Source organism: Ctenopharyngodon idella, chromosome 9 (genome assembly GCF_019924925.1).
Source record: "Ctenopharyngodon idella isolate HZGC_01 chromosome 9, HZGC01, whole genome shotgun sequence".
Lineage (NCBI taxonomy): Eukaryota > Metazoa > Chordata > Actinopteri > Cypriniformes > Xenocyprididae > Ctenopharyngodon > Ctenopharyngodon idella.
In genome coordinates, this window is record NC_067228.1 from 11,409,146 (window position 1) to 11,424,880 (window position 15,735).

The 15,735-nt window shown below is 39.8% G+C and overlaps 1 protein-coding gene across 9 annotated transcripts in view; it reads left to right on the forward strand.

The window, feature by feature from the left end:
* Positions 1-14,303, forward strand: part of LOC127518549 (diacylglycerol kinase gamma) — a 132,502-nt gene extending 118,199 nt beyond the window's left edge. For 8 of the 9 annotated variants that reach the window (XM_051905368.1, XM_051905369.1, XM_051905370.1 and 5 more), the window contains 3 exons: positions 6,194-6,314; positions 7,121-7,181; positions 9,180-14,303. In XM_051905368.1, the coding sequence (XP_051761328.1) occupies positions 6,194-6,314; positions 7,121-7,181; positions 9,180-9,278 (281 nt within the window). In that variant the 3' untranslated portion in view covers positions 9,279-14,303. Of the gene's footprint in view, positions 1-420; positions 1,921-6,193; positions 6,315-7,120; positions 7,182-9,179 lie in introns of those variants that run through there. The other variant, XM_051905374.1, reaches the window with a different exon arrangement.
* The last annotated feature ends 1,432 nt before the right edge of the window (positions 14,304-15,735 follow it).

A 15,735-nucleotide genomic window follows, 5' to 3' on the forward strand; every position in this document is an offset into this window, starting at 1 on the left:
TAAAAGCAATTTTTAGCGAATCTCAAAATGAACATCCATTGTTCATTCTGTAAATTATAATATCGGCTTATCGGTATTTGGCAGAATTTTAATATCACTGCATCCTTATGGCTGCATCCGAGCTGTGCTGAACCGAGCCGAGCCGAGTCATACCATGCAGTGAAAAGCGCCATTAGTTAGCATATTTAAAAGATCCAAAATGGCCAATAAATATATAAGACAAGGAAGACAGAATTTAGTCAATGTCAACTATTCAAATTTTGCAGAAATTCGCAGGCGCAGAGTCCATGTAGATGAGTGTGAGGCTGAATATTGTTGCAGTTTTGGGTGTTAGAGAGCCGTTTATCACTCACGTCACTTCATATTGTGAGTGCTGAAGTCCTAATCTGCCCTTTTTACCTCCCTCTTTTCTTCTTATAGCTCTCAATCCTATTATTCTTTCTGGGAAAACTCCTGAGATGTATAGAGCTCATGAAGCATCAAGATCTTTGACATGCTTGTCAAACAGTGGCATTGTGGAGGTGGATAAAGGATAGCAGGCACAGATTTCTCTGTTGGGGCACTTCATAGCCCTCCATGCGAAGCATACGGTTTGTTCACCTCTCAGCAAACCTTTCCTGTCTGACCTTTCAGAGGAGGAGAGTCACAATATCCCCCAGCAAAGCTGCACAGTCAGGCAGGTTCAGACCTCTCCACTTCTCATCAATCAATAAACACTTTATAAACACTGGCAGGCAGCTTTTTCTCTTCAGCCAGGTCCTGACTCAACAAAAGAGATTCACAGGTCATACCACATGCTGGAAACTATCATACGGCAGTGTTCAGAGCCTTGGGAAACAAAAGCCATGTAGAGATTTTTTGGAAAATTTTTTTGGAGAATTTGCTATACGAGTCAAAATCTGCTAAGAGGTAATAATGGTACAACAGTTTTAAAAAGTCATTTTTAAATATTATTTACAACATGATCTGCATTTTCATTGGTTTAAATAAAAGATGTTTGTTATAAGAGACAATAAAAAACATGTCAGTCTCTGAGTAACATGTAATTCATTTAAGCCACGAAATAAACTTCATTCCATAAAAAAGTATTATGAATTATGCAAAAAACATTTCTAACATCTCCAGCAAGTTTCATAATTACCCAAAAATCAAACATAGTTCACCTCTCACGCACAGTGTCACGTCCCTCAAAAACTTAGAAATAAATAATTATTACCTTACAATCCATCTGTTTTCAAATCCACATGATTTGAATATCATGAAATCAATGTCTGTCAAAAAATAACGTGCACAATACACTGTAGTATTTATGAAAAGCAGAGGTCCAGCGAGTGCACGCATTTCCTGGAAAACCCAGACTAGCAGATGTTTTGAATGTGTTATCTTAACTAGAATAGGGTGAAAATGGCGGCCTGAGTGGCTTCAACATGCCGTATGTCAGAGAAGATAACGTGAATAATACTGTACATAACGCACACAAGTATAAATTTGTTCTTCAATTGAAATTGAAATTGAATCGGAATGATCTGGGAACTGAGTGAAATACGTCACACTGCATGCTAAAGAGAATAAACGCCAATCTAACTGAAAAACTGAAATGTAGTGAAGTTTCTCTCAGAAGCGAGTAGGCGTTCCTGGAGTGTACTCGGCGCAGTTTAGAAGTTGGCCACATTCACCGAGGACAAGTTTTGTGATATGTGCCATGAAATTTGGTCTGTGAAATATTTAAACTTGACAATGACTCACTGACTTGCATAAATGCACTATTCACAGCTGCTGAATTTATTATTTTAACCTACAGTATCAGTAACACTGAAATCAGGGACGGATTTTTCCCTTTCGACATGTAGTTTGTACTATGGTTCTGAATGGTTTCAAGAGACCTGACCTTTATATAAAAATGTTTAAAATATCTGGGTTAATTTTGGTTTTTGCTGTTAACAGAGAGCAGATTTTTTTTCTGAAACACAGTTTGTACTTACTGCATGACTATTGATTGCAGTTTACAATATTTTCAATTTGTTAACATTAGTTAATGCATAAAATCTCATGAACTAATGATGAAAAATACTTTTAATGTTAACTTGGTTGTACTTAACTATAAGGTCTCATTAGTTAATGTTTGTTAAAGCATTAACTAACATTATGCATTTCCAACAGTATTTACTAATCTTTGTTAGCATTAGTTAAAAACAATACAACTGTGAACCTTATTGTAAAATGTTACTGTTGAATTTTAAGGTTAGTTTCTACATATATTAATAAATTTTTAACATTTCATGTTGTATAAAACATTATTTAAGGTATTATGAATGAACATCAATGAACAATAGTATATTGATACATAAACCTAATTAAGAAATGCTGTAAAAATTATTCTTTATTGTTTGTTCATATATACTTAATGCATTATTTCTGTGTGGTCAGCATTGGGTGTGATATTCTCTGGAGCTCAAACTTACATCATCATCCTTGCGCAAGTCTCTATCTCACACTACAAGAATAAGCCAGGCGGCAGTTTCCTGCTGGGTTGCAAAAGTGTGTCTGTGTTCTGTCAGGTGACATTGTAAAATTATTAACAGTGTTTATAATGTGTTAAACAACATACAGCCTCATCTAAACACACCATCGCTGCCTGTCTGAACTCTAGGCAGCTGATGGGAGTAAACATAAGCTGTTTGCAGATGTGCCTTTAAGTACATGTCACACATCAGAGACCTTTTTGTTAATGATAGGCTGGATGAGCTTTGAATTTTATAGGCGGACCCAACATAAGTGAAATTGAAACATCTCTTTGACTGATCGCTCCGTAAAGTGTATATTTGGCTTGAACTTATGATGAATTCTGGGTTGTGTGGATGTTATGCACCAATCCACTGAACAGCTAGCTAGAGCTTTCACTGATGGATTTGTACTACATGGCCTTTTGGACTGCAGGATAGTAGCCTATGAGAATGAGAAAGTCTTATATATAGTGTTAGTAAACTCATTTTTATTGATTCTAATTTGCATAGGACCTGGTTCTCAGAACATGTTTTGTGGGTTTTCGATTGCCATACTGGTTACAATGAAACCCAGTGTGTGTGTGTGTGTGTGTGTGTGCGTGTTTTCGTGATTTATGAGGACACAAATTTGTATAATGACATGGGTATTACACTGGTATTACGACGTAAACATGAAATATGAGGACATTTCATGAGTCCTCATATTTAAAATAGCTTTAAAAACATACTAAACAATGTTTTATTAAAAATGTAAAAATGCAGACAGTTTTCTGTGATGGGTAGGTTTAGGGGTAGGAGTAGTGTAGGGGGATAGAATGTACAGTTTGTACAGTATGAAAACCATTACGCCTATGGAATGTCCTCACTAAGACAGCAAAACAAACCTGTGTATATGTGTCTGAGTGTGCGTGTTTTTGTGACATATCAGGACACAAATTTGTATAATGACATGGGTATGACATAGGTATTACAAGGAGAGGGTGACTTATGAGGACATTACCCCATGTCCCCATTTTTCAAAAGGCTTATAAATCATACAGAATGAGTTTTTTTGAGAATGTAAAAATGTGCACAGTTTTCTGTGATGGGAAGGTTTAGGTGTAGGGTTGGTGTAGGGGGATTGAAAATATGGTTTGTACAGTATAAAAACCATTACGCCTATGGAATGTCCCCACAATTCACAAAAACAAACATGAGTGTGTGTGTGTGTGTGTCCGCGTCCGCACATATGGGACACTTGCTGCCATGACCCTAGTGTGCTAGTGTTAGAGAGAGAAAGTTAATGAGTGAGTAAAGGGATAACAATGTTCCACAAGCATTTACTAAAGCTTAGCCTACTAGGCTTAACCACTGACCTCATTGTCTTTTTCCCTAGTTCTATGCTCATGTTTTATGCTTATTTCTCATACTACCACATAAATGCAATTTTACTTTCTAATTGTGTAGAGTTTGATGTGATTTTAAGATGCTATTTAGATATTTCTATATGACTCTCCTGTTCTTCCTTTCCCATAAGAAAGAAAATTATGTCTTTAGTATCTTTAATATCACAGTTGTTTTCCTAGACAACAATGAGAGAGCACTGCTAATTAATTGAGTCTTTTACCCTACATCTTATGGTTCTCATATTGTTCACAGTGAGAAAAATACTCCAGTATTCTCAGAATGTGGAGTTGGAGTTTCAGAGGAGATCTTCAAGGCATAGTTCATCCAAAAATGTAAATTTTGTAATTTTCTAACCCTCATGTCATTCCAAACCCATAAGACTTTTGTGTATCTTCTAAACACAAATGAAGATGTGTTTAATGAAACCTCAGAAATGTCTGTCCCTCCACTGAAAGTCCATGAAACCTAAACTTTGATGGTTCAGAAAGTTCATAAAGAGAACGAATATGAAATCCATATGAATTGAGCAGTTTAATCCAAGTATTCTGAGGAGACTTTTATTCACATATACGTAAACATTGATCAACACACACACAGTATCTCACAGAAGTGAGTACACCCCTCACATTTTTGTAAATATTTTATTATATCTTTTCATGTGACAACACTGAAGAAATGACACTTTGCTACAATGTAAAGTAGTGAGTGTACAGCTTGTATAACAGTGTAAATTTGCTGTCCCCTCAAAATAACTCAACACACAGCTATTAATGTCTAAACCGCTGGACACAAAAGTGATGACACCCCTAAGTAAAAATGTCCAAATTGGGCCCAATTAGCCATTTTCTCTCCCTGGTGTCATAGGACAGGTGTGAATGGGGAGCAGGTTTGTTAAATTTGGTGTTATCGCTCTCACTCTCTCATACTGGTCACTGGAAGTTCAACATGGCACCTCATGGCAAAGAACTCTCTGAGGATCTGAAAAAAAGAATTGTTGCTCTACATAAAGATGGCGTAGGCTATAAGAAGATTGCCAAGACCCTGAAACTGAGCTGCAGCACGGTGGCCAAGACCATACAGCGGTTTAACAGGACAGGTTCCACTCAGAACAGGCCTCGCCATGGTCGACCAAAGAAGTTGAGTGCACATGCTCAGTGTCATATCCAGAGGTTGTGTTTGGGAAATAGACGTATGAGTGCTGCCAGCATTGCTGCAGAGGTTGAAGGGGTGGGGGGTCAGCCTGTCAATGCTCAGACCATATGCCGCACACTGCATCAAATTGGTCTGCATGGCTGTCGTCCCAGAAGGAAGCCTCTTCTAAAGATGATGCACAAGAAAGCCTGCAAACAGTTTGCTGAAGACAAGCAGACTAAGAACATGGATTACTGGAACCATGTCCTGTGGTCTGATGAGACCAAGATAAACTTATTTGGTTCAGATGGTGTCAAGTGTGTGTGGCGGTAACCAGGTGAGGAGTACAAAGACGTGTGTCTTGCCTACAGTCAAGCATGGTGGTGGGAGTGTCATGGTCTGGGGCTGCATGAGTGCTGCCGGCACTGGGGAGCTACAGTTCATTGAGGGAACCATGAATGCCAACATGTACTGTGACATACTGAAGCAGAGCATGATCCCCTCCCTTCAGAGACTGGGCCGCAGGGCAGTATTCCAACATGATAACGACCCCAAACACACCTCCAAGACGACCACTGCCTTGCTAAAGAAGCTGAGGGTGCCTAGTTATTTTGAGGGGACAGCAAATTTACACTGTTATACAAGCTGTACACTCACTACTTTACATTGTAGCAAAGTGTCATTTCTTCAGTGTTGTCACATGAAAAGATATAATAAAATATTTACAAATGTGAGGGGTGTACTCACTTCTGTGAGATACTGTACATACAAATATGGTAAACAGAAGCTCAAACGTGTTTGATGTGCAAGAAGCAATGTGGTTTGTTCCTGTGCATCAAGCAAGTATGTTTGAGCTTCTTTTTTTTCACCATATTTGTTGTGCTCTATGTACGTGCTTTGATCAGTGTTTATATGTGAACATAACAGGTTTGGAATGACATAAAGAATTAAAATTTTTTGGGTGAACTAACCCTTTAATGATGTCATAAACTGTGCTGCAATCACAAGACCAAATTATCTAAGCTATGCCATCCACATTAACTAATAATAAATCATTCTAAATCTCCCTGTAGTTCTCCTAATGAATTTTAAGAAAAAAACATCTGAGAGAACGTTGATACTTAAATGAAAGAACTAAGAATCTATCTGTCTATTCCTCTCCCGCTGAACAGATCTGAGTGATCAACTTCTGGAGGTGGTGGGTTTGGAGGGAGCCATCGAGATGGGTCAGATATACACGGGTCTTAAGAGCGCTGGGCGGCGCCTTGCACAGTGTTCCAATGTCACCATCAGGTCAGTAGTTCGTGCCCGTCCACATACACATTGACTAAGAGTTCAGTATTTGTCCAACTCATAGACAAACACTCTGACTTCTCGTGTCCATGGCTCTGAAACGTCTCTCTTCCCCCTCCCCCTCAGCAGGATGTCCTATCTTGGCCAGTGCGGCTAGTAAATCAGACCTTTGACCCGCTGTCACTCGCTTTGCCAACAGCTCTAACATTCTGAACCGCTCGTACTGATGAATAATGATGTTTGTAGCATGTCTAAACACACACACTGCTCAGTCCTGACGTATGCTAATGAACCAGTGGAGACTCATCACGTCTGAGGTGCTACTTCACAAGTTTGTGTTGCCCCAGCTTGCTACGCTCCATTAAACACTCATAATGACCTTAACAGTTAGTGCTGAATTGAAGCGAGGGTGGTTATTCATAGTTTTCACTGCTGTTTCCTCACCTGTACACAGGATGGTCTGCCTACGACCTAATACTTTCCGTAATCTGCATTAATAGGGCATTCATCATTGTCATTCTCCCATGCTGTGTTGCTTTAACTCGTAGTGGCCCTGCTGAAAAGACTAAACTAACTTTTTGTAACTGTGTGTATATGGAGATGGAGGTGCTGAACTGTGTGAGTGTGTTAGTTTAGAGAGTAAGGGGCCTGGCTGGGAATGGGGCTGTGGGAACAAAGAGCACAGTGTTCAGAGCCGTCCATGAAAAGTCTTGTATAGGAGCCTCGTGCCCGCGGTCTGCCTGGTCATTGACCTGACCCGTAACAGCTCTGTCTTTCATTCTCTGTTCTTGTCTCTCTGTCCACAGGACATCCCGGCTGCTGCCCATGCAGATCGATGGAGAACCGTGGATGCAGCCTCCATGCACGGTCAGCTCATTTGATTTTGCTTTCATTTACAGTTTTATTTGAATATCTGAAACACTCTTTCATGACCCATATCAGACAATTTGTCTGACACTGTGACAAAGCAAGACTAAAGAGCACATTATGACACTACTTTATGAGTTATTGTGGTCAAAATTCAGTTATTTCAATATGAATCCATGCAGTCGGTGTCCATGCAAAAGATTTCCCCACACATACTTTGCCACGAGTTCACGCAGTTGGTCACGCAGATTCGCCACGTTGACCAACATAAATCTACTTGGTTCGAAAGTGACTTCTCTTTGGGCTGTGCTTCATAGATTGTACATCTTACTACACTATTGACAATAGACAAGAGTTTTTTTCGCACGAAATGTTGAAAAATTTCTCTAATGTGAATGCACCTTAAGACTGATTTCAATTGTTTGGCCCGAACCCAAGTACTATTCCACACCGCAGGTCTCATTTAACATTATACTTTTCGGTCAGAGCCATGATATGAGTGGGTTGTGATTATCAGCATGAGCTGTAGCTAGTTAATGCTGGGAAGGACAAGATGCCAGTTTTGTTCTCTGTTTGAAATATGCAAACTATTCATCAGCAATCGCAAAATTTGAACCTGAGTTCAGCTGAATGTACTCCAGACCAACTTTTCAAGAGGGATTGAGTGAAGATGTTAGTTTTCAGATCAACTAAACTTCTTTGAAGTTGCACCAGAATAACTGTACAATACTTCTATCCATAAGTTGCAAAAGACTATAAATAAAAAACATATTCTGAAAGAGACTGCAGTATCTGTCTGCTCTTAAAGGGATAGTTCGCCCAAAAATGAAAATTACCCCATAATTTACTCACCCTCAATGCGTTTGTGTAAGACAAATATCCATATTTAAAACTTTATAAAGTGAAATAACGAGCTTCTGGCACGACAGCCATACACATTCGACTTGCGTCTAAAAAGCGCTAAATTCCACGGCGTAGTACACAATGACATACGTACTACGCGTTATAACGTTAGACATAGCGTAGTATGTCATGGCATTGTGTACTATGTCTTGGAAGTTAATGCTTTTTAGACGCAAGTCAAATGCGTATGGCCGTCGCGCCGGAAGCTCGTTATTTTACTTTATAAAGTTTTAAATATGGATATTTGTCTTACACAAACGCATCGATTCACTTCAGAAGGCCTTTATTAACCACCCGCCCCCCCCGGGAGCCGCGTGGAGCACGTTTTATGAAGGATGGATTAACTTTTTTGGGCTTCAAAATCTCACCGTCCAATGACTTCCATTATAAAGCTTGGAAGAGCCAGGATATTTTTAATATAACTCTGATTGTGTTTGGCTGAAAGAAGAAAGTCATATACACCTAGGATGGCTTGAGCATGAGTAAATTATGGGGTAATTTTAATTTTTAGGTGAACTATCCCTTTAAAGTTCACAAGAGCATCTGATGCAATGTGAAGCCAGATACACCCAAAGCTCAATGATGGGTGTCAATTCAGAGCAGAACCTATTCTCCATCTCAGAAAATTGCCTCCTCCGATCTGTTGCAGCTTTGTACATTCAGTCGTCCCAGCGAGCAGACTGTTAATTAAAACACTGTCATGTCACACCCTGCCATTGACTGATTATGTCATTAAGAGAGGGGAATAAACATGTAGCTTTCCATCTGCACGTAGCGCCAACACAATGTCCTCCGATAAAAATACATCTCTGTCAGCGCAAGTGCTATAAAAAGTGTGCTGCTGTGCTTTTAGTCCTCTCTAATTTGCCGAACTGTGCAGAGGGGAATATGGGATGTTATTTCAGTTTCAAGGTCAGCTCTCATATTCTCAAATTTGTGCCTGTTAATTTGGACATGTGTGATTTCTGTCAGCTCATTTGCTGAATGTGAGCGAGACTACTGCTTAAAACAGTGAGTAATTAACAACCAGAAGGATTTAGCCAACTGTTCTGATTTGGTTGTCTTCAGAGAGTAATCTTTCCTTCTTTCCTGCAGATACGGATCACGCACAAAAACCAGGTGCCCATGCTGCTTGGACCGCCACAGAAAACTCCCTTCTTCTTCTTCAAGAAGCGCAACAGAAGTCGGGACTAAATGTGGGACTCCAAAAATCAGCCACTCTTCTACAATCATACAAACACACTCAAGCATCACCACCTTCCTCAGCCTCTTCTTTGTCTTTGGCTAGTGGGACCCAAAGAGAAGACACTTTTCAAACACTTTTGTGGAACAAATCAATACAAATACAACACTGTAATGGTCCTCTAATGGACTCCATCTCCCAACACAGCCTGGCTGAACCAGTTCAACGGACCCTCTCTGAGTGTCATGACCACTTCCTGTGTCTTATCATCCAGAACGTCTTATCACAGGCTCGTGACCTGTAAGCTATGACTCAATTCCAACCAAATTCCCCCCTACCAGTAGGCCACTGCCTTGGGATCACACTGTGTGCCCTCTCCCTCCTCTTGAGACGGCTCATCAGAAGATACTGCCAATTTCCAAGAGAAAAAGAGAGAGAGGCAGGACCAGCAGAGCAAGAGACTCACCCAGTAAATGTACAAGAAGTGTGTTCAAGTGAAAAGAGAATGAGAGCGAGAGACACCCTGGCACGATGAGAGTTGGTGGTGCACATATGGACGTCACTGGGCCCTGGCTTAGTCTAGCAGGACCAGGGAACAAACTTTCCTCCTAAAGGAGCTTACTGAATTATACATCAGTGCATGCAAAGCACTCATTCCAGTGCCTCTCCAAGGCCCTACAAAGATGCAAACTCATCCATTATGAAGATGTTTATGGGGGTCTGCTGATAGGGATAGGTTAGACTGGCCTGAAACAGATGTAACATTTCAGCTTCTGTAGTTTGCCCCAGGCATTTTTGGTGTTCGCCCTCAGGCCGCAAAACTGACCAGTGAAAGTTGTTACAGTTAGCTGGATGTTTATTTAATCCTATACTCCCCTCTAAAACAACAGTGCTAGCGCTAAGTGTGGAGAATGGACCTTTAAAAAAAATACAATTTAAGTTTAGAGAACCCTTAGAAAAGAGAATAATTGTACTAAAACAGTTTTACCAATTATCGTTTATTAGCAATGTGGCAATTTGTGCAATAATTTGTATTATTTGTATTTTTAAGCAAAATCTAAAATATTGTGCCATTAAGTTTAGGAGAAGATTCCATGTGATTTTCATTGAAATACCCTGCTGATCTTGTTGCACCAGCCTATGCTGGTTTGCCTGCCTGTTGGTTGGTTTTAGAGGGGTTTTGGGCACTTTTCAGATAGTCAGGCTGGGAGACTAGCAGGTTACCCAGCTAGACCAAATAAAGACCATCTTGACAGCCTTTTCTCACCAACACAAACATTTGGCATGAAAATTCGGCCCGATTTTCACACGTGTTTCGTTTGTTCAGAACAGTACGAAAAATGGCACACTGGCAGATTGAAAATGCAACTTCACTCTCTAACAGTAGGTGGCGCTTACAGAAAAGCAGAAATAAAGTACTCTGTTCATGAGCACCACCAAGTCGTAGTTTTATGTAACCGCAGTGGCTCTGCACATGTGACCAAAAGCGCAAATCTTAAGCCCAAAGTATACTTCGGCCATCCGCGTTCCGCGTCGGTCCGCACACTCTCCGTGTAAAAGTAATTTATGTCATCAGGAGAGTCCGCGGATGTCCCCACACCCCATCCCATTTTTGTGACCGCGTATACAACAGTGTGTGTGTGAGCGACTTGAGCGCTTGAAAACAAAATCCTCTAGATAGTGTGCACGCGCCGAACGCATCTGTCCGTGCTCATGACCAAAGAAGTGTACTTTAAAAGGCTTGCGCGTTCAACTGTGCGCAAGACGGAGCGGATCTCAGAAAAATGAAGTATACCCCGGCCTTTACTGGTTGATTTCTTGTGATTATAAAACCACATTAAAATGTTTATCGCACTGAATTTTTGCACCAAACATTCTTCTTGGTTTGAGCAGACTATTAACCAGCTAAGACCAGCAAACCAGTTTAGGCTGTTTTGGGCAGGTTTTATCAGCAAGGTACAATTTGAATTAAATTATTTACAAATGGAACAATAAGGAAATAATGGTAATGTTTTATAACATTAGTTAATGCATTAGATGTCAAAAACTAGCATTGACGATGTATTTACAGCATTTATTAATCTAGTTTAACCCTAATTTATACTGTTGTTCATTGTTAATTCATGTATATTCTAAAGATATTAAATAATGTTCACCTAAATATTTGAATTATGTTGAAATTAGCATTGACCAAGAATATTAAATGCTGTAAAAATATTATTAATTGTTAATTTATTCCAAATGCATTAAATAATGTTAACAAATTGAATCATATTATAAGGTGTTACAAAAATAAGAATTTAAGGAAAATGTATTTCTGAGAAAGTCTCCACTGTAGCTTACAGCATCTCCATTCAGAGACGGGCTGAATTCGATCCAGCGCTGGTATTAACACTGAATCCTTTGGACCTCGTCTGTCACAACAAGCTACTGCAGTGGGGTTTGATTTACTGCTGCATGGACAGAGCCTAAATTTAACTTCCTATTTCAGGGAGTGAAACACTATTCCTAATTGCAGCATGAAAACATCAGCTCTCAATTTCAGGTCAACAGTTAAACGGGTGTGATAGCGGTCCAGATGAATGCAAAGAACGGAAGTTACTTACAGTTACCGTCAACAACAGTGACTTCAAGATGCAAAAAGTGAGCTTTTTCATTTTTAGCCCTTCTGAGAAGGCCCGTAAAGAGTATTTAACTAAAAGATGCCCACCATGTATCAGTATTTGTATAATCCAAGAGCCTTGTATGCATATATATATATATATGAATGTGTTTAAAGGTATAACTTAATATAGTATCAGAGATTAGCAGTGATACCTTATGGGTCACATGATTGACTGTAGCCATCAGGCAGATGTGCCTGATATAGATCAACACGCGGTGATCATCAGATGCTTTCGCAGTGTGCCGTAGGGTGCAAAGGTCTGTGTTGGAACTGTATATATATTTCACCAATACAGAACTGGGGTCAGATTGACTTAAAGTTCAGGTGTGGGCTTTTGAAACTGAGCTCTTACCAGGGTTAGCAGGTTAATGTTCCCTTTAAAGAACACTGAACCGCAGAAGCAACGCCAGTGTCCTAAAAAATGCTAATCTCTCCATATGACCACAGAAATGACGTCCACCTCCAGTCCTTGGGTTTATCATAGAAGTTAATGGTGGATTTGGCAAATAGAGCTCCATTGTTTCTGCGGTCATTGGACAGATGGTTTATCCTGTATGACAGTCTGGTGTTTAAAGAATGGCGGTTTGGTTACGAGTGCATGTTTACAACTACTTTTCTTTTTACAGTTTAGAATGATTTTAAACAGTCATGTATATATAGATATTGTTTATATTTTCTCTAAAGTTTAACCACCGCATGCCTGCTGAAACAAAGAAGACAAAGACGTCTGCTTGAAGAGAGACCACGCTGATTGTTGTTACCTTATTAGTTTCACATGATTATATTTTGGACCCTATCCAAGCCCTTTGTATCTATCCACTGTACTTTTCCTTGATTCGTTAGTAGCATGTTCATTGTACAAGTACCTCTGTGGCTGTTCTTTGTTCTGTTTAGTATTTTGTAGACAGAGGTTTGGCGCCAATATATGCTGAGCAAAGGGCAACTGAGGAATGTCACTTACGAGAAATGTCATTTCTAAATCATACCAATGTCCCATTCTGTGTCATTTCTGTGAATAACTGATAGCCTTAACTTACCAATACAAAATAGCGTTTTGCCTGGAGCAAAGAATTTTGCAATACAAGTCACTGAAAAATCAACCAAATGAAGGGGAAAAAAAGAGAGGTCAACATCTGTTTTGCCGTGTTGCAATAACTCATTTTTGTTAGTGTCATCACACCGGCCTACTCGCTCTCAGCTCTCAGAGAAGGGAGGTGATAGGAGCTCCATGATCTCCGGCACCACATATGTCTTCATTTGTGGACTGACTGACTTTTATCTATTATTTTTAGCTATCCGAAAACTGTGATTGCTCAATCTGCCCATCACTGTCTCTTTTCTCATAACAATAATCCGATTTTATCTGTCAAAACCTTGCTGCCTCTTGCAGGGTTGTGCTCTATTCAGAATTGAATTGAGAATGCCTTTTAAATTCTAATTAAATTTCTGAATCTGAATTTAGGTAGCAAACAGGATGCAGAATTGCATTTGGAATGTGAATGTAAGAATATGAATTTAAAATTAATAGAAATTCAAAGGGGTTCATAAAATTGTCATTTTTAAACAAAAAACTTTGTGGCTTGACAAATCCTTATTCCTTAAGTTTTGCAAAAATGTCTTGAAGTCTCAGGGTTTGTTGAACTTATGGACAGAACGATTGATTGATTGATTGATTGATTGATTGATTGATTGATTGATTGATTGATTGATCGATTCCTGTCATTCCATTTCAAATTCATGTGGGACGTGGGCAATTCTATTCAAATTTTCCAACTCATGAGATAAAAGGGAGCTGATTCTTCAGTTCTGAATTTTGCCCAACCCTGGCCTCTTGAGATTTTTAAGGATGGTGAACCAGAATCCGGGACTCAAATATGATGTTAACTTTATCTTCTAAGCATCGCGTTGCCCTCTAACAGTGAGAACCGAACAGATTCTCTCTCTCTCTCTCTCTCTCTCTCTCTCTGTCTCTCTCTCTCTCTCTCTCTCTCTCTCTCTCTCTGCTCGTCTTACCGGTCTCTTAGAGACCGTTATGGCTTATCTCAGTGTAGCTCTATTTTTAGCTGGGACAGATGAACAGTATTGAGCGGCACTGATGCAGTAGAGGCCATATCAACCCTGAATGTGATGTTCTACATGTGTGTTAACTCACTGTCTTATTCCTGCCTTAGGGTTAGTGTGGTTTGTAGCAGTTCATCTGTGTGGTAGGCAACAAAGTTCAAGGACTGGAGTCCTGCAGGCTGAGATGGGGTTAAAGGGTGAATCGTGCCCTTGACAGACCCACTTAGACTCTGTTACTCTGTTTCTTGTAAGCTGTTGGCATCCATGTTAATGGACAAAAGAGTTTTATTGAATAAACAAAGAGACTGAAGCTCTGTGTCTGGTGTCGGTCATTGGGTGGCTCGATTGGGATGCTTTCTCACATCCGGCAAAGGTGCTGACACAGTCCTCTACTTAACGTGATTGAATTTCAGTTCACACAATAAATCACAGATTTCAGTGCTCCTGCACTGATGATATGAGGTTCTCTAGAGAAATACTGTGAGCTTTTAGTGCTGTACTTAAGATCCACACACTTCAGTTCTCATGTCAGCATAGTTTCACACTTGCTTCCATCTCTCAAACAACACCTTCAGTCATGATTGCACCTGTACAGACTTGCACAGATGAGTTTAAATCATACCATGTTTCAGTTGCAAGAAATTGACATTTTTTTTATTCAATCTTTCCCAAGTAATTGGTGTGTTATTCTCTTATTATATGCCACAGCACTGCTGACCCTGCACTCTGAAGTGAAAATCTGTAATGCGTACTGACTTGGTTTTGTGGCTTCCTAGACTCTCAGAAATTTGTACCTTTATCAGTACAACAGCTTGTCATTGGGGTAGTACCCTCAAAAGGTAGTAATATGCATGCTTTAGATCAGGGATGGGGAACGTTGGTCCTGGAGGGCCATTGTCCTACAGAGTTTAGCTCCAACCCTAATCAAACACACCTGAACAAGTTAATGTCTTCAGGATTACTAGAAAGCTACAGGCAGATGAATTTGATCAGGGTTGGAGCTAAATTCTGCAGGACAGTGGCCCTCCTGGACCAGCGTTCCTCATCCCTGCTTTAGGTGTTGATAAGGTACAACAGGGGTGTCCAAACTCGGCCCTGGAGGGCCGCTGTCCTGCAGAGTTTAGCTCCAACACCAATTAAACACACCTGAACCAGCTAATCAAGATCTAACTAGGCATATAGAAACTTCCAGGCAGGTGTTTTGGATCTGGTAGGAGCTAAACTCTGCAGGACAGCGGCCCTCCAGGACTGAGTTTGGAAACCCCTGAGGTACAAAGATGTGCCTTTTGAAGGTATTGCCCCAGTATCGCCCCAATATAGGGTTCCAGAAAGGGGTTTTTGCAGCAGTGCCATAATAACTATCTTGGGTTCCCCAAAGAAACTGTCAGTGAAATTATTACAGTCTTAAAAATAAAGGTTCTTTATTGGCATTGATGGTTCCATGAAGAACCTTTAACATCCGTGAAACCTTTCACGAAAGGTTCTAGTGGAAAATGGTTCTTTTTAGGTTATTTAAAATGTTCTTCACTAAAAAAAAAAAAAAAAAAAAAAAAAATTGTTCTTTTAAGAACTGTTCACTGAAAGGATCTTTGGGGAACCAAAAATGGTTCTTTATAGCATCATTATGAAAACACTCTTTTTGTGACATAATGTTGATCACCTCAAAAGATGTATTTCTAATTTTTGTTTTATTTAAAAATTTTACAGTGAGGCACTTACAATGGACCACCAATCCATTGATG